This window comes from Falco naumanni, chromosome 7, assembly GCF_017639655.2.
Source record: "Falco naumanni isolate bFalNau1 chromosome 7, bFalNau1.pat, whole genome shotgun sequence".
In the NCBI taxonomy this organism is placed as follows: Eukaryota; Metazoa; Chordata; class Aves; order Falconiformes; family Falconidae; genus Falco; species Falco naumanni.
Genome location: NC_054060.1, coordinates 42,006,668 through 42,034,528, shown reverse-complemented (window position 1 = coordinate 42,034,528; position 27,861 = coordinate 42,006,668). Strand labels below are relative to the sequence as shown.

The 27,861-nt window shown below is 41.2% G+C and overlaps 1 protein-coding gene across 2 annotated transcripts; it reads right to left on the bottom strand.

Moving 5' to 3' along the window:
• LGMN (legumain) lies at positions 1-27,616 on the bottom strand. Of its 2 annotated transcripts, none has more exons than XM_040602362.1 (14): positions 27,510-27,616; positions 21,041-21,229; positions 12,710-12,807; positions 11,846-11,927; positions 11,234-11,319; positions 8,574-8,649; positions 8,034-8,096; positions 7,067-7,133; positions 5,258-5,376; positions 4,486-4,575; positions 3,607-3,804; positions 2,779-2,949; positions 1,573-1,640; positions 1-779 (listed from the first exon to the last, which is right to left on the bottom strand). In XM_040602362.1, exons 2-14 carry the CDS (start codon positions 21,176-21,178, stop codon positions 740-742), a joined length of 1,296 nt encoding a protein of 431 aa, XP_040458296.1. In that variant the 5' UTR covers positions 21,179-21,229; positions 27,510-27,616; the 3' UTR covers positions 1-739. The 2 variants fall into 2 exon arrangements, with proteins under 2 accessions (XP_040458296.1, XP_040458295.1); XM_040602361.1 differs by lacking the exon at positions 27,510-27,616 and adding an exon at positions 22,382-22,423.
• Positions 27,617-27,861: the final 245 nt, after the last annotated feature.

Here is a 27,861-nt window from a genome sequence, read left to right as displayed (position 1 = left end):
TTGCCCTGCAGGCTGATGAAACTGTCAACTTTATTTTTATTCACAGGCAATTTCTGTACTCTGTTGACTTCCCACAGGTTTGTGTGTACATACATCTAATTATAGCATTCTGGTGCTACATTTACAGCATTAGATATTGGGTTTTTTTTCTTTGGGGAACAGTTCTTTCTACCCACAAAGACTTTTACTGTTCACAGTTTAACTGTGCTATTCACATCCAATAGTTCTTGAATGCAACTTATTTCTTCAAACTGTTAAGAAGTTAAAGCATAAAGAACAAGCTTTGGTTTCTTCACTTTTTAACCAATCTGCAAATCAGTCACTGTAATGGTATTCATTATTTTTAAAAAGCTAGTAATTGGTAACAGTATAAAAAAAATTCAGAATTAATAGCTCAATGTTTAAATTTAGCATAGATTTAGCAATCCAGATAGGTGGCTTGTAGTGTTCATCCGGAGATTCTTAAGAGCATTGCGCTTTGAAACAAATCATCCATCCTGAAAGCTCCAGGTGCTCTGCTAAAATGCCCCTGTCACACCAGCAGGCTGTCAGCAGGTGGGGACGCAGGGGAGAGCACCGGCAAGCACTCTATTGCTCATGGTCAGGCGCCTCAGCTCCCAGCACAGTTCAGGTACAGTGGTTGACTCTCTTCATGTTGCATGCATGTAAAATCTGGATTATTATAGTTATGAAAAGTTATGATGTGTAGTAAGGGTTATATTGGGGACTGTTGTTTCCGTCAATACCCAAGGCACACTTGATCCATGGCCAGGCATATTCTGCAACAGAGAACAATAATGATGAGAAGCTTTTCCAGCACCCTGCTCTCAAACTGTCTCCCAAACTAAGCACAGGGGGATGCCATTAGGAGCGGGGGCAGGGGCAGCAGCAGCTCTTCACCTTCTGGGTTGAATGCTGCCTAAACTACCAGTCCACTCGCCCATTCCCTACTCCTCTGCTCTCCTCTCCCATTTCTTCCCCTCAATGACTCACAAGCTAGGGTCCCATCCTCTACCACAACCTCCTAAGAGAGAATTTTGACACCATGAGTCCCTTGCCCCTACTGCACCACTGTAAGGGTCAACCTGGACCATTGTCTCCCTGCCTTCCTACCACACACTCAGATGAGGGCCCTAGCACCGTACCCTCTTTCCTCACCAGAACCCAGCAGTGCCGCCATGTTCTGACGGGCAGCGGTGAAATACCAGCAGTTCCCAACCTTGCTTCAGTGTAAGATCATACGGGAGTTACAGGGCAACACCCCTGCACCAGTCATGCTGTTTTGTTATGTGGTGCAGTGGGATCCTCTGACTGGCTAAACCTTCCCCTGACGGCCTTCAACAAGGAAATTAAAGGGTTACTGGGGAAACAGATCATCAGGAGTGGGAGGGAACTAATTACGATACGCTTTCCAAAATAAGCATTCGTAACTTTAGAGTGAGAACTTTACTGACAAAATGGTCAACAGAGAAGAACAAGTGAGAAGCTTTTTGCGTTAGGCTCCATTTGCCTATCACTTCTGCTTTTTTTAGCCACAAATAAAACAACACAGTGCACCTGGGAACTCATTACCTGTCAATGGGGTATCCTCCTTCACAAACGTTTACCAAGGCATACAGCTGTCTTAGTGCATACTCATACTGAAATAAACAAACATTGTTAATAATTTCAGTGATGAACAGCCAGTAATGTTTATCCAAATTAAATTGTGGAAGTAATTTAGAGATGCTACTAATATTCAAGGTGTTTAATTGATGGGCTTGACAATCTAGTACTAGGCTAAATGGATCTTTTTTGTGTGCATTTTGTTCTTTAAACTTCATTAGGTAAATTCAGCTGCACGTTGGCCGCTTAGGCAAGGCTCATCCATCTAACCAATTTCAATCAAAAAAATCCTACAAGACAAAAAAACAAACAAAAAAAACACAACCCAAAAACCGCTGAAGAAGAACTAAAGTTTTACAGAGCAATGTGGCTTCCTAACAGCCTGGTTGATAGAAGCTCCAACTGAAAGAGTACATCTGCTTTTGATTTATATATGGTACTTAAATCTTGGCCAGTTGCCAGGTAATCCCATTGCTTTCTGCTAAAATCAATTAATTTGTTGTTGACTCTTAGCACACACCACTGCCACCTTAGATTATCTTGCCTGACATCAGGACTGAGTTTTCCAGAACAGAAACTGACCTCTCTTGCTCTTACCTAACCAGTGCTTAGCTCAACAGGATTTGGTCCTCAGCTAGGATCCCATGAAGGGTAGACAGTAATAAAACCCCTGAACTAAAAAGAGGCTCTCAGGAATTCAAGCAGAGCATGGAAGCAGCAGCTAGGCTATCGCAAGGAACTATCCAGCACACAATCATAATACAGAAATCTGAATGTATGAATTCAGATGAATGTAGATTATGAATCCACATTAGCGGTGCCTGTGTTTGTTTTGCCAGTAGAGATGCTTTGAGCAGAAATACAACATGGCTTATTTAATATTGGGATTTCTGGGGAGGGAGCCAATGAAGGGACAGCAATAACTAGTAAAAGTTAGGGATTATTTTTGGGTTTGTTTTTACTGAAAGTATATTTAGTAATCTTTCTTATCTACAGGTGCAGTGGAAGTGGTTTCCTGCTTCCAAAAACATTACTTACCCCTTCTCCAAAACTAAGCTGTGTGACTGCCCCCAAGCTAGCTTTTTACTAAAAGCTGATTTTGCAGATATGCTTATGACTACCGTGCTTGTTTTACTGGTAGGTTTATCAGGTTATATCTAATGCTTGACTTACCAAGGGTAAGTGCCAGTTGAAGCAATGAGCTTTGAAGTGGTTCACCGCTGACTGGTAGCAGTCGTAATTGCTGATGGTCAATCTGTCTGACAGAATCTGGTTGGTCTGTTCTTTTGATCCTGTTACTAAGGTGATTATCTTTCGCATGGATTCTTGGATAAATTCTTTCACCTGCACATAAAAGAACAAGAACTTAAAACATGCTTTTTCTAAACCTAATTCAAAGACTTTCAATAAAATTTCTCTTTAAACTTCCCTCAACTTGTGCTCTTTTTAAGGAACACAATTCTGCCATTTCCTTTTAGCCCAGTCTTTTGTACCTGTCTAACACACAAATGAAAACTAGGGAAACAGTCAGACTCCTGGCAGATCCTCCAGAATCACTCACTGTCTTCCGTGTCTTATGCCAGAAGAAAAAAAACACCAGTACCACCAATACTGACTACCATTCTGCAGGAGCTATTCTATCTGGGAGACTCTGGTTCTAATGAGACAAGTTTCTCTATTACTAAAGAATAAGTCCCCCCAACAAGAATCCCTGTGGATGCAGATGAGGAATTTCCTGGTAATAAAAGCTGTGAGACTGACTTATGCATTTGCTTGCATTTGCCTAGACAATCACTACCGATTGTGCCTTGTGGAACAGATCCCTGAAATGTAAAGGAGGAGTCAACAATCAACTAGAAGTTACCAGTCTGAAGAGTGATTTTGTTGCAATCTGCAAAAACTGGAAGTAATCCCATTGGCTTCAGGGGTGTTGCTTCTGCCATTGCTTATGATGGAAACAAATTTGACCTGATGCATAATTAATTTTTTGGTTTTGCTTACCTCCAGGTGTGTTTTCATCTCTGCAGCAATCTTCTTAGCCTCATAGATGTCATTGGTAGCCATCAGCTTTCGTTTCATGATTGCATAAGGCACATCAGGACTAGGAGTCAGATCATAGCGTTCTACAGGTGGCAGCGGAATGGGGGTAGCTTTCTTGCCCATGCCCTGAAACTGCATCACTTTCATGGAGGAGATGCTCTGAAGAAAGTAAGCAAATGTAAACTGTCAATCACCTCCAGTAGGTAGTCTGTCTTTGCTTTGCCATACCAACTTAACTCTCTCAACTTGCTTTATTAAAGAAAATAAAGATCATGGGGGGGGTGGGGGTGTTCATTGAGTTTTTTAATACAAGGTCAAGGCTGCCAAAAATTTGGGAACTTTTATTTCCAAAACTCACTGTGGGAAAAAAGACAGTCAGGTTAAGTAACGTGACTTCTTTTTTAAAAAAATACTTAATCTGTTGAATAATGGGACTATTATAAATGATATATATCACCTCTTAGCTCTTTCCATTTGAGAGATCAATGAATTTATTAACATTTCATTAATATTCATAATATGCCTGGAAGTGGCAAATACCCTTCTTACACTTGATTGAAGTGTAAATCACTGACAGAGCTTGAAGGACAACTCATATCCTGACTCCTTGCATTAAAGTATAATAGAAGGCTCCATTTCCTTTAGCATCAGGACTATCACCTCTTAAATGCAAACAGGCCTTCTGAGATTAACAGGTTCATTTTCTAAACCAACCCTGCCAGTTCACAGTTGTTGGTTGTTTTTTTTGGGGGGGGGGAAGTTGTTTGTTTTAGGGATAAAAGTACAGGGCACAAAAGGTTTTAAGATACATCTGACCAGGAAGCCTTGTCAAACACATACTCTGTTTCCATACTGCATCACATGGCTGGTGTTGGTGCGTTTCTTCACCAGCTGAAATTGCTTGTGGAGTGTTTCTTTTCTTAGATCTTCCTGCATGAAGAAACTTTCATGTGGTCAGAGATATTTAAATTCAGCTATTCTAAAAATGCAAAGAAACCTGGAAAGGGTCTTAGCTGCCAGTATGTAGAAGGAAGTATAGGGCAAAGAGCTATACAACCTTTGAAAGACGTAAAAGTAAAAACTGAAAAGAAGATTTGACAGCATATTCTCAAATTGCTTTTAGTGATTTCCTGATCTCCTAGCGAATGGGCAAGAAACAAGTGGGCTAGCATACAAATCCCCTATTTGTTTAATTAATACTGTTTTCTATTATGCTAACAAATCAGTTAACCACAGTTCAGTATTTAAGGATCCCTGAAGCAGAGGTACAATTACTGAACTGCCCACTTTGTTTAACAAATTTGGAGATGTTGTCTCAGATTAGCAGATTAAGATTATATGAATTTGAAACCAGAAGTTAGACAGTTTGTAATCTTATATATAAAAAAAGATGACAATGTTTCTGAAAGTTAGTTTCAGAAATCATTTTAGTGGCCCAAAAAAGGACAGATTATATATGGTTCTGAGTATTAGATAAATTTACCAACTTGTTGATTTCAGTCTCACCTAAAACCAAGTATTTTCACAAATCATATAAAGGAGCTATTTTTAAAAAGCTTAGTGCTTTTTTTTTCATGCATGGAAATACAGAAGCATCATCGAAGTAACTTACCATATCTGAATCTTCCATCCAATTCACACTGTACCAGTCCCCAAGATAAGTCTGCCTTTCGTCATCATAGTAACAGGCATAAGATGACTCTCTAGGATTGGCAGCTGTTGTTGCATAAACTGTAATACAAGCAGAAAGTGGGGGTTTTTCCCTTTTTTTTTTAACTCCCCCACATGATTTAGTACTTAGCTGCACGTGATGTATTTGTCTCAGTGTTTTGGCTTTTGATCATTTACTTCTAAATAGCAGCAAGGAAAGAAGCCTGTTAATCATTCTGTTCAGTCAGCCTCAGTGCTGTTGTAAGAGTTCCTTCCTTGCTGCCAAATGTGTAGTCTGCGGTGTTTAAAGAAGAATATGCACTTCTCTGAGGGAAAAATCTACCATTCAAAGAACTGCCTAAGAACACTGTGCACTGACAACCATGTATACATTCACTTTCTTTATTACAATAACGAGGACTTTTTCCCAAACTTGGAGTAAATCCCCTAAATCATCTTTTCTTCCAGAAAACACCAAACACCACCTTTAAGTAATATCCTTTCTTGGATTAACACTGCACTGAAAGAAAAGTAAAACAGACCTCTACAACATCTGTCCCAAGCACAGTATTCCCATTAAGTCATCTCTAACACAACAGAAATACTGTAAACACATTTTTACAGGTATTAAGGCAAAACCTATTCTGGCTTTTTGCCAAAGTCAACTCATAGGATAGTTGTGCAACTGAAGGAAAGTCTGCGTTTCAAAACAAGAAAGTCTTAGGAATGCTTTTATAGAGCTATAGTGCTGTTTTTACTCAGAACGGAACTGAAGTTCAAAAGCAAAAAAAAAAAAGTCTTAAATCTCTGGGTAGTAAAGTGCTCCTCTTAGCACCCTTTAAAATGCTTACTCAGTAACCGGTTAAGCTTTGTAGTTCACCACTGAAGGCTGCCAAAGATAGCTTTGTACTGTAATACATAAATTGCCAATTTTCTGCTTTTGTAAGACTGTGACAGAGCTGGTGGCAAAAATAGAGAGTCCCCAGACTAGAAATTATGACTAGAACAAAGTCTGAAAAATGCTGATTCACTGAGCATTTATTTTGAACAATCCTCAGTATGAAACATTCTGTATTAACTTTCTGTAAATCTTTGACAGAGCTGTAAGAAGTCTGGGTGGGTGCCAGGCAGCATACTCCATGGCCAAAGACCCAGGAAGCCATGGAGAGGCACATGGCTGATCTTCCCTGGAATCACAGCTTCAAAACTACAAGAAAGCCAGAGTGCTCAGCCTCCCTGCCATAGAACAGCAGTTTGAAAAGACAGTGATTTCTTGTTCTAATCAAGGCTGAGCTCTCAGCTCTGCAGCAGAGAGCCTAGAAACCCTGAAAAATACGAGTTCCACTTTGTGGGTTATTGTGCAAATGAGTGTAGCAAAACGTTCTGGCAATGGTGTCCCACAAGCGCCTTTGCTATTCAATGAAACCGACAGCAGAAACTTCACACCTGCTGTTGGCAGCGGTGAAGCTGAGAAATACCAGTATAACTTAACTGCTACAAATTAAGGACAACCACATAGTTCCTGTGGAGAAATACATTTTCAACTTCTCACTTGCAAGAAACTGAAAGCCCTGTTAAGTCTTTATAAGAGTCCCTTAATTCTTTAAAAGGACCTTCCCACAAATGGAAAATATTAACTTTCTCTAATTTTTCTGCTTCCCCTGCTAAAACTACACAGAAGAGCCTTGAGCCTATCCTTGATGCACAATCTGTCTAGCTGTGACAAGCTGTGACATTTAAGTCCAGTCCAGTAAGTTAACTGATTGCTCACCATTGATATTATCAGCCAAATGATTCATCATAGATCCAGACTCGCATGCTTCAATGTAAAACACCATCTATAAAATAAACCATAGACCTTAAGAAATTCCATGAAGAAATGGAGGAAAGTCCTTCAGTGCTTTTCAGCTGTAGCTAGTTGGCATGTACTGCTATCCCTGAAACAAAAGCTATCCATAATGCTACAAAATAAAACACAAAAGCAAATAGACCAATTTTTCATTTTTGGAACTAAAGTATGTGGAAGCAGGAAACAATCACTATGAAAAGGTGCCATTAATCTCTATAGAATCCACAGGGACCTGCTGACTAATGTACAAAGCATAAATCAAATATACAGTCACTTTAGGCACAGCAATGTGCCACTATTGAATGTAGTATTTCTGGAACCAATGGCCATTTATGTGTTCCTAAATACAGCCAGCCATAGTAGACTGGTTACCACAGAAAGTTGCCTAAAAAAGGCAAGCTACTGAAATGTTCTAAATACGAGGTTTTCTGCTTAAAACTACATGTGACAAAATAAACGCACAGAATTTTCTGTACAAGGTACAGTCTCTTAAACTATGTTAGTAACTGTAAGTGAAACATGAGGTATATACAGACTTCCTGTAGTAACAGTGCAGCCTGAAGTGAACAAAGCACAGGAAGAGACAGTCAGGTACATATTATGAGACTGAAATCATTATGGATGTTTTCTCCACTGTCGGTCAGAATATATACCATTATCAAAAGGCAGTACACTACATCTCAACATCAACTGCACATATACAGTAAACTAACAACGGAAAGAGACAATTTGGAAAGGATCAATCCTTTAAAGTGCAAAGTAATAATCCAAATTTCATTGCATGGCAACAGCTTCCTCCTGCTTTAAACAACTCTCAAAACGAAGATAGATCCCTCTCTTCCACACCAGCTGCTCTTTTAATCTCACAACTTCTGATACGCTTGTTTACCTTCCGGTATTTTTTGTGATGATACATGTACCAAATAGTCTTATTCAAGTCCTTCACGTGAAGCTGTAAAATAAGAAGGCCTGTATTAAAACCACTTACGGCCAACAGACACACAATGCACATAACAGGAATAAATACTAACTGTTGTGAATACGTATACTGTTTCGCACTAAATATATCCAGTGCTTTGCCCTTCTGAAATACAACGTTCTATTTACCACTCTGGAAAAGATGAGTAATGGTCCCAGACAAGAAGTACTGTGCACCAGAAAGTCAAGTCATATGTGTGTGAAACAGTGTGCTTGGACCACCAAAGTCCAATGAAATAGTAAGTGACACAACCTAATTTTGACTGAATGCATCAGATTCAAACTGGAAAAAAACCAGACTGCAGTGATGAGAATATTGCTCTTTTTCTGTCTCCCCCTTCAATATGGCAGCGCATCAAATATCTTCATGTTTTACATTTATTACTTATTCATTTTAGTATGTCACTAAAAGAACGTTTTTAATGACAAAGTAATCCCCCCAAATGCTTACATCATCATCAGGAAAAGCCAGAAGTCCTGGAGCTCCATGATCAGTGAAATAAACAAACACATGATCCTTGGGACCACTGTAATGAAAAAATTGTAAACAAATTCTTTCTAACCACTCCAGCCTCATATTCGTTACAACAATAATCATCTGCTTCTCAGTGCCAAGACATGTCAATCTTTGAAAATAATACCACTGAAGCAATCTCCTCCTCTTGGTAATATTTTTTTCTCCCAAAGCATACTACTTTGAGTGCTTATGAGAGGAGATAAGTGTCTGCAAAAGGAATGATAACAGGGATACAGGCTAGTCCCTCAGGTATGGGGAATCTGGCAATTACACTTCATGTTTCAAACTGTAAACTGATTGCTGGTGAGGCAGGGGCTGGTATGTTGAGTACGGTGGGGGGGCAATTGTTTTTTAATGTCTGTCTGTTATACTGCAGGCATTTGCAGCAGTCTGGTTAAAAAGGAATGCTTTTATAACTACGTTATACTGAGACACCAATAACACAGGGATAAACCACAAAAACAGAATTCTATGATAAGATCCTTAGGCACATTTACATACTACCTTGTTGTGATCTGTATGGCCATACTTAGCCAAATCAGTGTCAGCCTACACCTTCGTGAAGAACAAACACACCCATTAGGCTAAATCGGCATTTGCACTGCGTGGCTGTGCAGTCAGTTGAGCACTGCATGCTCACAGGAGGCTTTGATTCCCTAACTGTCTAGTGCACTCTTTGCTGTAGATTTTTATTGCACTCTAAATGAAACAGATCATGTTTGGGTGATATTAAGGTCTTGCCCTAACAGCCAGATCTGCAAAGGGATTTTGCTTGTAAACTGTACTCAGGGACCATTAAATATAAAATATGTCAACAGACTGGAAAGAGTCCCAAAGCCCTCCTCTCTTCCTCTGTTATCGGTGGTCCAGAAACCCATACTTGCTTTTGCTCTTTCCTGACTGCAAGAGGTATAACTGCAGCAGATCAGGGGAGACTGTCCAGCTTTTTGCCTGGCCAATACCCTGCTGGTTAGGGAACAACCTGGAAAAAAACCTAGAAGCTTCCTGGGTTCTTGTCCCACTCAATTGCAGAAGTCAAGCCACTTGGAAATTCACACAACAGAGCCTAACAAAGAAGGGCTGGGTGTTATTTTTATGGCTCCCACTCTTGACTAAGTGTAAAAAATTCAACCAAGGTGAAATGCAAATAACCGGACTTTTCTATGTGGGTTCAAGTTGTCTTCCCAAGTAGCTCAAGAGTCTTTGGCCCTCTGCATAGCCACTCCCTTATTTGACTTGTAGCACTGAGCTTTCACAGGTAACGTGTTCTGAAGTACCTCTTTTTAACAAACACTTATAGTTACCTCTTGACCCATTCCAGCTACTAGAACAATCTAATAAATGTGCAGCAATTTATTACCTTTTTGCCTATATGCCTTACATATATAATTTTCTCTCTCCGCTTTTCAGGATGAAGTTTAAACAATTGAGAGCAATAACTTATTTGACTACGGTCCTGCTCCTTTTTTTTATTCTCCCGAATGCCAAGGCAGGCTTCTTCTGTTCTGTTTAATTGCTTTGCCTCCAAAATTAAACTGTCAGATTAAGATAGCCACAATTGTTCTTTAACTAGGTTAGTCCTTCCAAATGGTTAAATTTAAATTCTTACAGCTTTTAGAGGAAATACTGTACACAGAAAAATATAACATGATATAACTCTTTACCAGCAGTACTGAGTCAAAAACGTAACACACCTTAGTAAATAGGCATCATACTTTCCTATCTCAAACTCTGTAGAAGCAAGATGAATAACTGACACCAGGTATCATTCCACAATGTGTTCTATTTGGGCCCTCAAATATATTGCTTTTATTCTTGAAGCATCTGAATTATACAAGCCTATATAAACTACACCCATTAATGATAGATTTTACATTCTAGTTAGCTAGCCTACAATTTATTATTGTTCATACATTAGAATACTGTGAAACTTACAATCATTTATGCAACTTATGCTTAAGGTATTTGTAAACTAATACATCAGTTACAAGGTTAATTGCTTGTATCACTTTTTCAATTGCAAAGATTTTTATTGCATTAAATATTATAAACCATAATTCCATTTCATTACATACAAAGCCTGGATAACCTTATACCTGCCACAAAGACCAAGGCTGGGATTAGACATGCAATTTATGCAGCTGATGAGCTGTTTAAGCTATCTCTGTCCCTCTGCCCCGACTGCCAAGTCTCACCACTTAAGGTGACTAATACAACTATTTGTGTACATTAAGTCAAGCCTTAGCAAATCCTTTCCAGAGGTCTCCAAACTTTAATAAAACTCTTTGAATAGCCACTCTTGCAAAAGAAAATAGTCTAAATAACAAATACCTTAACAGAGTTGATACCATCATCTAGTTTTTATACCTTAATCTATACTGGACTCCATACCAGTCGAATATCAGCAGTTGCTTCTTGGTGCTGGACAGCTGAAGAAACCAGAATCATTGCATTTCTAATGTGAATGACCTGGAATTGCTATCGATAATCTTGCTGGATTCTCAAGTTGCTCTAACTTACCCTCTTCTTCTGTTGGAATCAGTGCCAATATACAGCTACACGTGCAATTATTTTCTAAATTAAACTCATCTTACCTTTTCAATACTTTTCCTGATCCTATGCCCTTCACCGCTTCCACATCTCCTCTGAGAACAGCAAGGAAATTCTTTGGAGTAACATCCTAAAGTTTTAAGAGGATTACAAGTTAAATCCGATCATAAAAAGAACAGTAAAATTTTCGTTTAGAAGATGGCTTCTGAAAGGCAGAATCAATACTTGGATGGCAAGTTTTGCTGGCCATCCTTTTCAATCCGTCATTATATAACGTATTAGCCACTGATGACTGACTCAGATACCGAAATCATGAAATTGTCAGGTGAATGGATTACTGTTCCGATTTAATGAACCAATTAGTCTTACACAGCTGTTCTTCAGATTGAGTTACAACATTTATGAATGTAAGACTTTTCCTCCATTTATTTCTCGTGCCACCACAGAAACAGTGTAAAGGTTTACTTTCATGACCACTGCTTCACCTCAAAGCATGTACTGCTTATGTTCATCTTATGTGTACCAAACCACACAGGCGAATAAGCTGGAGGCTTTATACTATGTGCATTTTGGAGTGTAAGCCTCAGGCTTAACGGCTGTATTCAGAACATTGTCTAATGCTAAACCTTCCCTGGGGAATGGTGTTTCATTCCTACCTCCTTTGTATAGTCCTTGGGTACTCCAGCATACACATCTGTGCCATTAGGTCTATTGATGACAATGCCTTTTGTTGGATTTCTGAAAGGTAAACGGAACATAAATCTGAATAGTTAGCCATCTGTCACACAGTGACCACAGAACTGTCCTGACTGGCCACCTTGCCTGATAGAGAGTATGGGCACTTGAACCATGTGTCATTAAGTGATCTCAGAATATAAAGGCCTTTTCACTTCAGTCAGTCACTACGCTTGCCTCAAGTGTCCTTACCCTCATGGTACCTTCAGCTATCCTGCCTCAGATCATGTCCATGTATCTGGATATGTAGGCAGGTGGTCTCTTATACTATCATCGCTGTTTACTCTTTGCTCCCAGTGCTGATGTGCATGTGAAGTCCACTGATTTCTGTTGAAGCTGTCTCAGTATTAGAGGCTTTAAATGGAACTGTTTCATATAGAAAGCAATTATACACTCTAGACAGTCACCAAGGATGGGACATATATGTTTCTTTGTTGAATGTACATGCTGGGAATTAATCTGATAAAATCCTTTCAAAAAAGCCCTGCAAGTAATACATGGAGCTTCCCTATGTTTGTGGCTTTAGGCTATTTATCTGCCGTGAACTGTTACCTGAGAGTTCAGATCACTTACTCTCATAACAATGAAGCTCTGCAGTCCTCAGTGCCACAACTGATGCTGAGTGGATTAAGATTAGAATGCTCATGAGCATATTTCAAAGAATTATCGTGCTGATAGATAAAACGTCTCTATGTGTATCACAGTAAAAACTCAAAACACATTGGTGACTATGGTGTGTTTGTAGTAACCATACAGTTTGTAACTAGTGCACATTCATCACTTACTCATCATTATCAGCAATGTCATCATACATCATGACAATGATCTGTTCATCTGGAATTCCATTTCGGTGTACAATCTGGTATGCATGGCACACATCTGCCTGAAATTAAGCAGATTATCATTACTAGCTTTAACAGAGATTTTACATTTGAGACCAGAAGAAAAATAGCTTTGCAGGCCTAAGAGCTGGCTATTGTCCAAAAGAAACTGCATTCAAATATAAGAGGTTGAGGGTTGCTAGAGGGCTGAAATGCATAGGTTAAACCAAAACTCAATGTCTTTCTCTCACTAGTAGCTGCATTAATAACAGCGACTTTGATTAAAATCTCTCTCCCATTTACCTATTTTGTTTTCTTATTTAAACAGAAACCAGAAGTTACTTCAGACTTGGTACAGCTAACAAAATTTAACAACACATTTTCAGCAATGTTCTGTGAGAAAATCTAAAAGAAAACCCTTGTGCACTGACAGACAAAACCAAGCTGTGCCAAACAGAAGAAAAGAGTTAATTTCCACCAATTTCAATTAGTTCTGCACCATGCCTGCATGACTAAGCATCAAAGACTGTCCTTGGCTTAAAGAAGTATGGTTTACCAATCTCACCTCTGCAAAAAATTTATTAGATTTTGTTTTACTAGATGAGAATTTTTCCTAAGGAAAATTTTCTTTTTGATTATGTATTTCTTGTAAACTGAAGTAACTTTAGGGCAAGAAAACAGATTTCAGTAGAAAAGAAAAATGCAGAATTTTTGTTCAGGATCTTTTCCTGACTTGTACAGGATAGAAATAAGCAGATTTTCTTTACAGAACCATCTTCCCATGACACAGAAATAACAACACTCATCAAAGTGTTATTACAGTAATGCAAACCTGTGACAGAATGCTAAATTCTTAGAAAGCCCAGCCCAAACAGATCTCTTCTTTTCAACTTGCAGTCTGCAAATGACCTAACAGGACATTAACAATCATTCCTAAGCTCTAGATCTATGACATGCCACATGCTACAAAAAGCGGTGCAGATTTAATGGAAGAAATCTCATCTAACAAATGCACATTCCAAATGCAGGCAAGAAGCAAAGCTTTACAGCTTACTTTTGTTTATCTAATCTGATTTGCTAGTTTGTAAACCAAACCGAAGTGGTTTAATTAGACATCTGTAAGTTCAGATGATTTAGGAGCATTAGTAGTTTTGACTAGTTTAACTGCAAGGATGCTGTAAAATCATGTCACTTTATAATCCTTGGTATTGTTAAGTGTAGCTGAAGCTGAAAAGAGAAGGTAGGTGTGCAAGGTTCTGGGAAGGGCGAGGCACATTCCATGCTAATGAACTCTCCCACAGCAAAATCTCTCCACGTGACTAACCCTGCGTGTTGAATTGTCCTTACTAAAGCGGTTCCATTTGCTACTATGCAGGTCAGCCTACGTTCTCTTCCACCTGTCCTACACAACCTCCACTGTTTATAGTTCTCCATTTCCTTGTATGTCATTATACCAGCTGCTGCCTCAACAAGTCAAAAGGTCGAGGTTAAACAGAGTTATAAAGGCATCATACATAACATGAAACAGTAGAGTGCAGTTTGACTAAACATGTATTTGATCTTCAGAAGCAACCCAAGCAGAAATAGAAAGCACTAAGGGCTTCTCTACACCGATGAGTAGATCATCAATCCCCTGACACTCTCAAGACATAATACAGATCTGTTATGCTGACAGAAACAGTTCTAGGCTGGCAACACGCAGAAATGCTTAGGCATACTATCATGATATAATATCAACATATTCAACCAGCAATAGACTGTGTTCCCACAGTCAGTCGCTGGCCAGTAGGGACTTCAGAGGTGTTTTTCATTAATATCAAAATATCCAAAATTAGCTGAGCTTTGTAACTGCGTATTATCAGCTTTTTTCTCTCTTCTCTTCTGATTCATTGCCTGTTTGCTCACTATGTCCTGTCTTAGTAAACAGTAGATACTGGTGGTAAATCTAAATGGGTTAAACTCCCCAGCGTAGAAGGAAATAGATCAATGTAATCAATCCCTCAACATTAACTTATACCTGTTTGGGGACTGTCCCAGCCTTCTGAGGCTTTTTCTAAGGGAACTACATCTGCTGGTAGCATAATAGTATCATTGACACAGGCTAGAGCAGCAAAAGCATGCTTTGCTGCTAGCACTCCTTTGACTGAAGTGGGACAATTCTGAGCAAACAGTTAGGTAGGGGTTTTTTTGCACAGAACTAGCTGACCTGACTAGCCACCCTTGATATTGGTTGTATGTTCCTCCTGTTCCCTCTGTACACGTGAAAGACCAAACCTCTATAAAACCAGAATGGAAACAGTCTGCTGCTAGAGTAGGGAGGCGTACGTGAATCAAGAGTTATTTCCTGTTGATGTGTAACTGCCTCTCAAATTTTTGCTATTTGAGCCTTGTTTCTTCCAGAAATATTTCTTGCTTACCTGTATCTGTAAATCACCCTAAAGAGACAGCTAATATTGTTCCAGATCTCTTGTTGGTATTAGTATGTGAAATGAATGCTATGAATATTTACTGGATAAAGATTCATATCACTAAATGTAAATCACCCTTTTGTGGCCATGTTTTGGGGTGGACAGTGGCTGCCCTGCACAGAAGAATAGAAGAGCAGAAGGTGTCACTGTACAGCTGCTACTGCACAACAGACCTCACATGCCAGCTCCAAAATGGACACTATTAATGGCATGGTTCAGACCTTTCATCCCCTGGTTAGTTTAAACCTGTTGGTACATCAGCAAATTTTTATCTAAGATCTATGCTTAAATAATTAACTCCTAGATTTTGAAAGCATGGGATCAGAGGGAGAATTCTCCTGTTTTCTTGGGATGGGCATTTTGTTTTCCAAAACATTCATTTGGGGAAAACTCTAAAAGAAAAAAAACATCCCAATTCTCCTCTGCCATACAGCTGTTGACACATTTGAGTGACGCAGCTTTCAAGCAGACTGCTGGGGGGAGTGGATTTTTGGAAAAATCAAGTTGTTTTATGACACATGCATGCATAAATAGTTCCTAAAGGGAAAAGCTTAGACTTCTGTGAAATTGGTTAGTTCTGGTCTTATGACCACTAGGTTCATAGCTAAAAAGCATGTGCAATGAACGGTCAGCTTCATTGCAAAGTGGCACTGTTCCTGCTACAGGTACGCTGAAATGCCACAGACTTAAGAAAGAATGAACTCTAACGTATAAGCATGGTAGAAGAATACGCCTGAAACACCAGCAATGTTTCATTCCCTTGCTTAAACATACATCAGTGAATCAGCCAAAAACTATTAACTGTATTAAGAACTTTGTAATTGAAGCTATGGGAAAACCTTTCCTATTTTGTAAGCACAGTGAGGAAATGTTAATTGAAGCCAAGCAGCCAAGCCATCCTTTATGTCTGTTATCTCCAAGACTGTAGAGAACTTAAGACAGTCCCAGAATAAGATACTGCTCTGGTTGGTAGTGTGCAAAACCCTGAACATAGTCCCTGATCCATAAAGCTCCGTAAGAATATGACTAAAAACAACAACTGAAAACACACCCAGGTATGCAAATTCAAATGTTTTTATTTTCAACATTTTGTTTTTTCCAGCTATTTTTCTCCTCAAGTATGTACTCCACCTTTAGCAAGACTGTTTCACATCAGGCTTTCCACTGACTATGTTTTTTGGAGTACCCAGAAAGCATCCGTCTGCATCCCTGTGATCCATTTGCGAAGTCGACTTTAGGTTTGAGTTATCTAGTGCAGTCATGTCCCAGGAGACGCAGAAGTATAAACAAAATTCTACTTCTCTTAAGGAAAATTAGCATTCTCCAAAGCCATCATTTAGTGCTATATTTGATCATTTATGTCACTAAGATTCCCAGAGCTATACCATCTAGCTCTTTGCGTGGTAGAGAGCTCAGCAACTTTCCCAGGGAATGGGAGGAGTTCTCTTCCCGGTATATATTAGGGGTGCTCAGATGCATTTAGGGAATAGTAGCCAGTTTGGTAATAAAAAAGTTCCTATAGAGAAGTCAGGATAACAGCTGAGGAACAAAGAAGAGCATGTTGATAGTCCTTCCACAGCCCAAGCAACTCTAGTCAAAACCACTAAGATATGGGTGACACCCATGACACCAAAGAACCAAGAAGCCACAAGCATAAAACAATATGTAAGCTAGTTTTGCAATGGCAGTAAGCCTGTGACATTGGGCTGTATACTCTTCAAAACACTTTAAATCAATTTTAGGAACTTGATGAAATAACTGTGTAAGACAAGTTTAGATCATGCTAATTAGGAAACAGTCTCAATTCAATGATCAGAGGAAACAAGTGCCTGCAAGGTGTGAATCTTGCTCATAGTTAAGTGCAAACGTGTGGATAACTGGCTAGCTGAAAAGGGTCACATAGCCATAGTCCAGCTGGCTGGACAAAAATGCACATGGCTCTCAGCTTATGTGAAGTAAAGCAAAAATACACTATCCTTGGCTGTTCTTGTTACACAATAACAGGAAGATTTCGGTGGGAAAAGAATGTTGCAGGTGGGAACAGATAACTACAAAGAGAAACTAGGGGCGGGCTTGGTATTTAGGCAACTAACCAATAATGAGCTTAACTTTTGTAATATGTATGAGCTAATTATAAGAAGGCATAAAAGGTGACTGTAAGAGACAATAAACAAAGTCTGCTGATCACTCATATTGAGTGACTGTGTCTTCCCTCCGTCATGACACAAACGGTGTATTTTTCCTGTCTAGACTTGAGGTTTGCACCACTGACAGTGGAACCTGACCACTGACAGCTAACTTACAAGTCTCAGAAGGAGTTTCAGACTCCTTGAGGTTACAGGTGCAAACTCCATGTTTCCAGGGTCTCACAGTCTTTACAAACTTGCTGTTTGTGGGGTCTGTACAGCATACAGAGATGGACTATATTCCCTGCAACTTTCTATGTATGAAGTTGGAGACATTTTTGAAGGTGAAAATTTCTCCTCTTTTTATGGTTCTTTAGTCAGATGAACACATATTGCCACCAAGTAACTATTGCAAAAGGCAACAATGTTTTGCCTGCATTGTGTGCAAACAGCATGCAAAACAAACGGATCTCACAAAATATAAATGTGACACAAACATGCCAACATCATGTATTAACTGTACCCTGAGCAGCTGAACTGAGCAACTGAAACCCAGAACTGTGTCTGCTGAGGTCTCAGATTACAAAGGGATATTCTGAGTGCTTAGTTGCACGTACAGAATAGTAACCAGCCCGGTGGTAAATAAATAGTCACACTGAGTAACTACTTACAGGAACATTCATATCTACAAATTCACTTGCACACAGGCTAGATCAAAGAAGTTCTGAAGAAAGGTGATGGCAGGAGGAAAGTGAATTAGAGTATAACATACTTTCTTCTGCAGTTTCTCCCTTGGAAAGCAAAGAATTGCACAAATCCGCGATCCTGGAGTGCTGCTTCACTTTCTGATAGTACAGATATTATTCTACTGAAAAACAAAATGCGTTTCTGCATGTGTTCACTATGGAATGACTTCCATGATGGATGAAGCACAGAACTGGAAGCCCAAGTCCTATTCCTGGTTCCACTTCAAGTAACTTGAGCAAATAATTTAAACACTCAAGAGTGCTTTTGCTTCCACTGCTGAAGGGTAGGGAGCACTAACACATGCAAAGACATGGTGATCAGTCTGCATAAGGTTTCCAAAACTCTGTTGTAATTCCTGAGATTTCCATAGTACCTTTCCTCCTCTGTACAACCCTCCTAGAAGTCTATGGTTCAGCTGGTATTGCTGGCAACAAGTTTTCCCAATTTTCTTATACCCAAGGCACCTTTCCCTGGATTACTTTTTGTGACGTGCACAGGGCAGATTTTCTATGACTAACTGCCGGGTCTGTCTCACAGTATGCCCTCCCACCATGGATGCTCACTCCAGCCAGGCCCCTGAGGCTGGCCACAAAAGGCTGCTAAGCAAGACAGCACAGGCTGCCAACCTGCTGCATCTTGTGGGAATTGATCCTTTTTGTTACAAATCATAGGCACAGTATTTAGCCCAGGACAGGTAAGTAGCAGCTCAGCTCCATTGTGAAGGATCCTTCACACAGACTCTCTTATTTTATGATGCCAATTTCATAACTTTGATAGGACTATTAGTGGTGTACTAATTTTCTTTTTTTCCCAATGTTAATACTGTACCTGAAGCAAGCAGTAGAAGCTCAAATACAGAAATTTCTAGGACTGAAATTCAAACAGTCTAACAGTGCAGATATTTTACATGGTTATTTGACAATATCTTCAAGATTAAGGTGTTTAAAGAAATCTCGTTCTCACTTTTCTAACCTTGAAAAGCAATTATTAATAACTATCTGCAAAACATGACCATACTCAAAAGTTAGTTTGCTTGTGTGAAACTGCCATGTTCAAAGGACTTACTGTTTGACACCAATATGTAAGTGTGCATCTTGTGTTTTTCATAATCCATTATACCTGGCAGATAAGACTTGCCACTGAAGGCTCATTGACAGAAAGGCTAAAAACTCTATGCTTGGGCAACTGTAGGAAGAGAATCCTCATGAGCCACAGCTTCAAAAACGTAGTTTTATTTAAACAATAAATGCTGTGGTATTAAAACCTCCTAGGGCAGAAGGGAGGCAGAGAGACTGGTTATACAGCAATAGCAACAACCAGAGGACAACTCAGTAATTACATTTAGACATCCCAGGGCAAGCAGTGATCAAGCACAATACTAGTATTTCTATAATTGTTTTCCAATTTCAACTTTAAAAATTTCCTTTCTGAGATTTAATTTGAAATAGGAATAGTTTATATTAAGGCTGTAATATTCCAGCTATGGTTATCAGGTGATAGCTACAGTGCAAGGAGCTGACAAAATCCGTAAAACCAGTTTGTCAAAGTGTTGAGCTATCATTTGCTAGTAACAGGTTCTTCTTCAGATGCCACAAGGCTGTCAGTCTGGTTCATTTTGTTTTAAGCTCATCACTGCACTGAAATTTACAAACTGATGGTGAGCTGAGCAGGAGCAGAAACATAACCATAAACCCCAGAATGCCCAACACATTGAAGGCTCATTTCTTCCTCAATCAACACAGACAGGCTTCACCTTCTCTAGATTTTACAGGCAGTTACATTAAAAACAACATATTTTAAAAGTTTGTGTACAGCAGATGTATCCTGTACATTTAATACAGTTTAACTTTTAAAATGCTTGTTTTGTACACTAGTGTTTCAATCTCTGTTCAAGTTCACCTTAACAAACAATAGTCTAGTAAGCTACTTTCTAACATTTAGAAATTTACAAATGTACACATAAATCAGCATTAAATGGACTCTGTTCTCCTGGAAAGCAAGTAGTTGCAAGTTTAGAGCAAAGACTTTGATTAAGTGTAGATTCATCTGTTTAAGGGATCACCTAAGAATTCCTCAAAGGAAAAAAACCTGCCATAGTCTCCTGACTTCTGATTGTTAAGTCTTGAACTTAATCAGTTAAGTCACTTGGATTTAATTCTGTCTATCCTGACACTTGTGCTCAGACCACAATTCCACAACACACTGGCTTTGACAGCAGTGTCACACTCCAGAGCTCCTGTTCCCTCTTCTTTTTCTGGCATTCACTCTGACCCCTGCACCCCAGTGCACTGTATTGTTGTTGTGCCAACACAACTTTAAGGTCATGCTGTTGGACAGAGTGAGCAAACTGGTTCTAGTTAAAAAGAACCCCCTTCTGCATGTCCTCTACCCCACAAAAAACATACTGTGCATTTGCAGCCTCTGCAGATTTTGTAACTGGGGAGAAGAAAGGGAGCTTTTTCATAACATAGGGAAAATAGGAAAACAAATAGAAACATGCACGTGTCAACAAAATGAGGTTTAATTCTAGACATCATTTGTTCACCTGCGACTTGAGGTCAGAGCCTCTAGCTTAGTAATAGAATATTTAGCCTAATCGATACAGGTCTCCCAGGGTGCAGAAGCATGATTACAGGAAGAATATCGCTCCTCCTGCTTATGACAGCTTTTCAAAAGATGAAAGACTGGACAAAGTTTTAAGAAAGAAATAAATTCGAACAGTGGAGAGGAATTCTTGGGATGACAATAACAAGAATTAAGACCAGGCCCTGAGCAAATTTGTTGCTGTTCATTTTGAAATCCTCACACACTCTCGGAAATCTAGAAGTAGAAACAAATGCCCAAATGACAGAAGGTCTGAACTAATCCAGGCAGCTATCACCTCCCCATGAGTCTCACAGCAGGCATTTTCTGGCATGTGGCCAGCACCAGCATATGAGACCAATGATCCTTACCTGGTGTCGATAGTTGTACCAGCCGTTCGAACCTGCAACAATCACTACCCAGTGCTTGCCTCCATCTTCAGGTTCTTCCATGGGGAACGTACTTATGCCCAGAGCACAGCACAGCAGCACAACTGCTTTCAACATCATCTCTCTTCTTAACTTACTCCGCAAATGAGAGGGGAAAAAAAAAACAACTCCCTAATGAAAAAGTTTGAGAAGTAGATCAGAGGATATCAATCAAAACAAACACAAAACAAACATCAGTAGTATCACAACTAGCTTTTCTTGCCTGGGGGGGGTGGGGGTGTTTTACAGACCATTCAACCCACAGTACAATTTCTTGTCGTATCTTCCTTTAGCACCAAGCTGCTACTAGTTACAAGAGTTTTCTGTCAGTTCTCAAATCCGACTGCTGAAAGCAGTTCTGAATAGGACAACCAAGTCTTTCAGCTCTCTCTGGTTGTTTTGTTCTATAGCTGGTAATGAATAAGCCTCAAATACAGAGCAAGCCACACTATCAAGTATTTCACAGATAAAACTTTCTCAGATTAATACTATGATCTTGGTCTTTGCTCATGTAGTTCCCTGGTTTCCACACACTGGCAATTAGCCCATTATTACTGAGTCAAATCCCAGGTGATGTAGACACAAGGACGCATAGACATGGAAAAGTGCTTGGGGAGTTGGTAGGTCAGAGTGTCACAAAAGCTCTCTGTGCCCACACAGAGAGGGTGGAGAGAGGCCATTCTGCACAAGATTCAGCCCTAACTGCTGGGGGGAAGTACAGACTGCAAGAGCCTCATGCTATTTGTGCAACCTGTCATGCTAGCGGAGAGCAAATGTGAACCAGTACCACATGAAAGAGTAGCATTTTCGTCTCTTTTGCACAGTGGCTAAGTGTTTGCACAAGGTGCACAGCAAGAGACCTGGGTCTGAGCCTGTGGACATCAGATTCAGAGAAGCAGAGCCAGAGAAGAGCTTTGAAAATGGCTCTTTCTACTTTCCTGAGAGGACCAGAAGTAGTGTTCCCACTAGTGAAATTCCTGAGTTTAGAGTGTTTGCTCTAAAAGCAAATAATCTCGCCATATGTAATAGAAGGTTTGCTGTTCGGGTTGTGAGCTTCTTTGTTTTGTCAGGTTGTTTGGTTTTGTTGGGGTTTTTTGGGGGAGGTGGGGGGCCGTGCCAGGGGGCAGCAGGCTATATGTACTGCTCACAGTTTCAGGTCTGCTGCATCCAACAAGTAACTCATAAAGCAAACTCCTCTAAAGATTTGCATGCTCTTGGCACGTGAACAAAGATTATGTATTTCCTCACACACTGAGAGATGGAATTTTACAGTGGCCTACTTACAAAAAAGATATGCTGGAGGTTGATCATTACTGCTATGTATGGAAGAGGTGGTGTAGCAGTCTACCATGGTTTTCTCTGGAATAAAAGTTGGAGACTCCAAAGCCATACAACATGGTCACAAGGCACCATGTCAACCCTACCACTAAACCAAATAACTAAACAGTATCTAAGCCAGCCTCAGTTTCCCACAGTGAAACCCATGCATCTGCAGCCACTCAAATGAGGCCGAAACAGCAGCCAGCTCACCTCCAAAGCAGCTGTATACAGAGAAGACTACTAACATAACGTCATATGGATCTTTCCAAGGCTGAATCTACTGGTCACTAAAATTAAGTCTTGCAAGCAATAGTATAAAAAAACCATGTTACATAAATTGGGAAGGTTGGGAGTTTTGCTTCTTTTTAAAGGAGCTAGCACAAAGTAAAGGAAGTTGTGTTAGCGTATCAGCTCCTATAGGAAGAGCTGTTACCACACAGAAAAAGCTCCAGAACAGAACAGAAGACAGAACCAAATGTTAAGCACCATGAGACTGCTTCTTCCAAAAACTCATTTGAATCTAGGAATCTTATTTTTCAGGAATAACCCACTCCTGCCACTGCCTGCAAGCGTGAGATTTGGGAGCAAGAATAATATACAATAATTTAACAATTCAGGGTTTGCTGAATTATTAGCCATTTAAGTGAATATGAAGGAATAAGCAGTTTGATAGACAATTTCTCATGTTGAGCTGGAATTGTACATTCTTGTTGCCACACAGTGACAGGCGGCTTAGTATGGCAATTCCGCCTTGGCTATCTTGTCACTTCTTCAGATGATTAAGACAAATAACATACTAACAACTGCTCTGAAGATACACTGTGTTTACAACATCCACAAAACCTGCCTGTTCTGTTGCCTACAGCTCAGCTAAGAATTCTTTAAAACTTTTGTAAAGTGCCACAATATGCCATGGGCCATCAAGCCTGTTCATTCCCAATATTCAGTTTCAGGTATGCCTAACTCCCAATATATTAGACAAGAAAATCAATATATTTTGGATGATCTGCTTAGAAATCTTAACTGAGGTTGACTTACTGGAATATGGAGCTGAATTTCATACAAACAGATGCCTCAGAGCTCAGTATCTGTTTCATACGAAGAACCTTTTTTCCATGTTCATTAAAGCGTAACTTTTCCTTTCTTCAACTAAAAACATTACTTATATTTACATGAAAAATACGAAGAGAAAATAAACGGTTCAAATTATTGTTGAAGGGCTGGAGATCCTTTCACATGGCGCTTAGCTCTTAGAGATGTAAATCATTGATTTGAATACAGGACATACTAATAGAAGCTGTGTTGCTGCCAACTGTTCACTGGGCCATATAACACGATGGCTAATTTCAAGACAGATCCCAGCAGATAGGCATCCATCATGTGGAAACAGTCACTGCCACCAGCTGTCAGTTACTGATACACCACACAAAGGAGGCTGAAGTAGCTTCAGAAAAAAAAATGCTATTGAGTGCTACGTCCTGAATTGGAAACAGTTTGATGGGACTGTCTTGATTAGTTCATGCTCCAGACTATATTAACACAGATCTACAGATCTCAGGACCCCTGCACGGGGCCATGCTATGCAGGACACGCTGGTGTACCAGATACCAGCCCTGCATTCCGCATGCAAAACAGGTCTAGAACAGAAAATCCCAAGGCCAAATCACAAAGACTTAAGCTATGAAGTCCCTCAGGCTGTCCCTTCTGTGTCTGGGATTCAACAATCTCTCACATGGTACAGGGATATCCAGATCCTCAGGCTTCTCACCTCTGCTGAGACAAATTTGTGAATGGTGCAGAAGACCGGGGTGGTGGGGAGGGGAAGACCAAACAAAAAACAATCAGACCAAACCCCAATAAACATTTGCATTGTAATAGAAAAACACATGTTTTGTCATGAGTTATATTTAGAACAGAAAAAACCCTCCTATTTTACACTAATTAAGGACACATGTACTAATAAACTGTGAGTAAAAAATGCTGAGCTCCCCAAGGTTCTGTAAGCAGCATTTAAATAGATTTAACCATTAAACACATGTGCAGTGGCAACAGGTTTTTCATTGCTTGTTTCCAAATACTAAAGGAAAAACCCTAAAAAAACCCCAAACAAAAAAAAACCACCAAAAAATCACAACCAAAAGACACCCAAGAAATCCACAACACACCAAAAAATCCCATATTTCTGCTTGTTTTAAAGAAAGCCTTTGAGTGCTCAGACAGGCAATTTAAAAGATTATTTCTGGTTTGTGTTGAATAAGCTCTTGACCTACAGTTGAGAAGAGAAAGTTCCCATCACATGCTATGTCTTCGGGTCATACTGGAAGAGAAACTAGCTCAGCTGACCAGCTTACCACAGGTAAATAAAAAGACTTTTTCTGAAAGCAAGGAATCAAAGATCTGCCACATGTGACCCTAAATGCATGCAAACTGAGACTACATGGAAGAACTGAAAATTCACTACAAGATCATCTTAGAGCTTTGGCTGATCCCCCAAAAACCATGAGAAGATTTGATCAGCACTGCCTAGTCTTCCTGGTAGAAGAGCTAGTTAACTTTGCTTTGGAGACCACATCATGAAAAAGGCACATCTCACAGACATAACGGGTTCAGCATCAGATCTACATATGCAGAACCACAGCATATACACACAGGCAAGCTGCTAAGCAGTTTGCACAGTCCAAGCAAGCAGCGTGACCAGAACTGGATGATTCTTGCCAGAACAATTTACTCTGCTCTTAAACCCTGTTCTTCCTGACAGAGGCACCTTGACCACTTCCCATTACATAGCTAGCACACATCTCTCACTTGATAAGAGAGGGATGCTTAAGAGAGACTGCAACTGGAAGCGGCTAGGTGCTGCTAGAACAGTTGTTCTGGTCAATACCCTGTTCCTGAGTTCCCAGCTTTCCTTTATTAAAACAGTCCACTAAGAATAAAAAAAAGTCTTAGAACAACTGGATATCACCCTAAAGAAAGGCATTTTAGTTGATCAAAGCGTTTTCCACTAGTGTTCAGAGTGATGTTAACACTTCAGTAGCCTAAACTCCAAAAGCTCAAGCACAGCCTCCAAGGGCTGTGTAAAAAGAAATCATATATCCATTTTCCCTTCATGTGAAATAAGTGAATTAACAGTAATCTCAGGGAAGAATTACAGCCTTAAGCAAATCAATTGATCATTCCAGTTTTTCTTTCAAAACCCTACTTCTTTTCAGCTATTCTTATGACGACTAGCCTTTTAGCTTTTAGAATCAAGTCATAATTCCGTTTCCCACACTGTGCTTGAATATTGCTTGTCACTATAATATCGAGATGCCGATTTCTACAAAATACATGACTCATGATAGTCCTCCTCACAGGAAACTAATGTCTGCAGTTCTGTCAGCAATGCTCTGCCTACATGTGGTGCCAGCTGCTATGCAAACTGAAGCACCTAAACCCATGATTAAGCCCCTGCAGAATTAGTTTGATGTTCTTTATGCACTTGTATGGTGGAAAGAAAGTCTTTGCCACTGTAAACTCTGAAAAGGTACATTCTGAAAGAGATTATGGTCTCTGTTGCAAAACAACTCTTCTCAAAGTCTACTGGTTACCATTTTATGAATCAGCTTAATTTGATTAAAATTTGTAGTAAAATAGGTTAGTATAGCTACTGAAGATGAGTAAGTCACTTTTACTGTAAAGACAAGAATTTCCAGTTGTGTTGAGAATGGTTTAAAATTATTTTTTAAAATAAAGGTATTTAAAATTAAATAAAGCTTATTCTACTGTTTGCAGATTTCTCTGTCTCAGCAGCAGAGAGATGGCACCATTTACACCTGGTTACACACACACACGCGCACACACTCACTTCAAAAGGCCCAGATTAAAGTTTGGCAGATTGTAGGCTTCTGTATGTGTCTACAAATATACAAAGCCTCTGCAATCACATTCTGATGGCAAAAAAACCCCACCTACTGCAACACTGCACGAATAACTTTCATTTGTTACACAGCACGATTCAGGACAAGGGGAGTTGCGGTTAGACGAGTAAGTTGGTCGAGGGTCAGCATTTCTGCTCAACAAACACAGAGAAGTTTGGAGCGTGCACAGAATGAAATAATGGAGAAGTGATTACTCAGAAGGTTCCCGAGTAGAGGATTCCTGCACTTCACATGTCTTTTACCACTGTTTTTAGAGTTTCAGCTCTTCACTGCAAGATTTGTTTTAACCCCCACATACAGACACCCAAGACAGCGCTGCCCCATCCTTATGGGGACTAGTGGTGCTACTAACGCCGAGCAGCCCTCCACGTTAAGGCAAGGCTGTCCACCAGCTCTCAGTAACTGTAGGTACCTTTCAGACATCATCAGCTCTTTGCAGAAAACCCGTGAATTCTTATTCCGTCTTTTCCCTTGTTAAAAATGTATTACCGGGGACTAAATCTGTGCTGCTGCTACTGCTGCTTCGCCCCCGATGTGCCCCCTCTCTCCTGTGCCAGCCGGGAGCAATGCCCCTGAACGAGCCGCTTGGATTCCTCTCCCCGGTCGAGCCGCCCCAGAAGGGAGAGCTCAGGTACAGCTCCCGGGCCAGAAGGCTCCGTGACCGGGGGGGGGGGGGGGGGGGGGGGGCAACTGCGCCCCAACCCCTCTGTGAAGGGCAGCGCCGCCAGCGCAGCTCGGCGCCCCGCAGCGATGCCCGCAGCGCACAGGCAGCACGGCACCCGCCCCTCCCCGCCGCCTCAAGGCCAGCGGCCCCGGGGCTCGGCAAACCGCCCCCCGCCAGCCCCAGCGCCGACCGACGGCCGGGCCCCGAGTTGCCCCCACCAGCCGAGGGACGACAGGGCGCTGGGGCGAGTGGAGGGGGCTCGACGGCGCTCGGAGCCGTTGAGGGAAACCGGTGCCCCTCGGCCGCTCGCCTGGAGCCGGCGGGGCCCTTCGCGCCTACCCCAGGCAGCTCTACCCCCGGGCAGCGGAGCAGGCCAGCACCTCGCCGCGGCTCCCCTCACTCAGGCGCACCCCGCCTCCTGCCCGCCGCCGGCCAGCAGCCGGCTGCGACGGAGCCCTCCCCAGAGGACGCGGTCCCGCGGCTAGCGCGGCGCCCGGCCGGCCCTTACCGCACCGCCTGCACAGCCGTCGCCGCCGCGGCCGCTGTGATTGCGGCCGGCGCCGTGCGGAGCCAGGCGACCGCGGGCCGCGGCGGGCGGCGACTGGCTGCGGCCAATGGCGGCCGGGCGGAGGAGGGGCCGCGCTCCCGCCCGGCCGCACTACGTGCCCCAGCAAGCCCGGCGCCGCGCCGCGCCCGAAGAGCCACGGGCATTGCGCGCAAAGCACGGCGGGAGCTGTAGTTCCTCGGCGGCGCGGCGCGCCGGAAGGCCCGGGGCGCAGGTGCGAGCGTGTCTCGGGCGGGCCGGGCAGCCCCGCGGCGGCGGCGGGTGGGAGGGGGTAGGCTGGGGGTGCCCCGTGCCG

What these genes read in the sequence shown, in the direction of transcription:
- LGMN (XM_040602361.1), bottom strand. Translation starts at nt 22,408, where the DNA reads ATGATCAACCTCCAGCATATCTTTTTT. An exon ending in TGATGCAGTATGGAAACAGA is followed by an intron (nt 3,805 to 4,485) that starts GTATGTGTTTGA and finishes TACTTTCTTCAG; the next exon opens with AGCATCTCCTCCATGAAAGT. An exon ending in AGATGAAAACACACCTGGAG is followed by an intron (nt 2,950 to 3,606) that starts GTAAGCAAAACC and finishes TTTTATGTGCAG; the next exon opens with GTGAAAGAATTTATCCAAGA.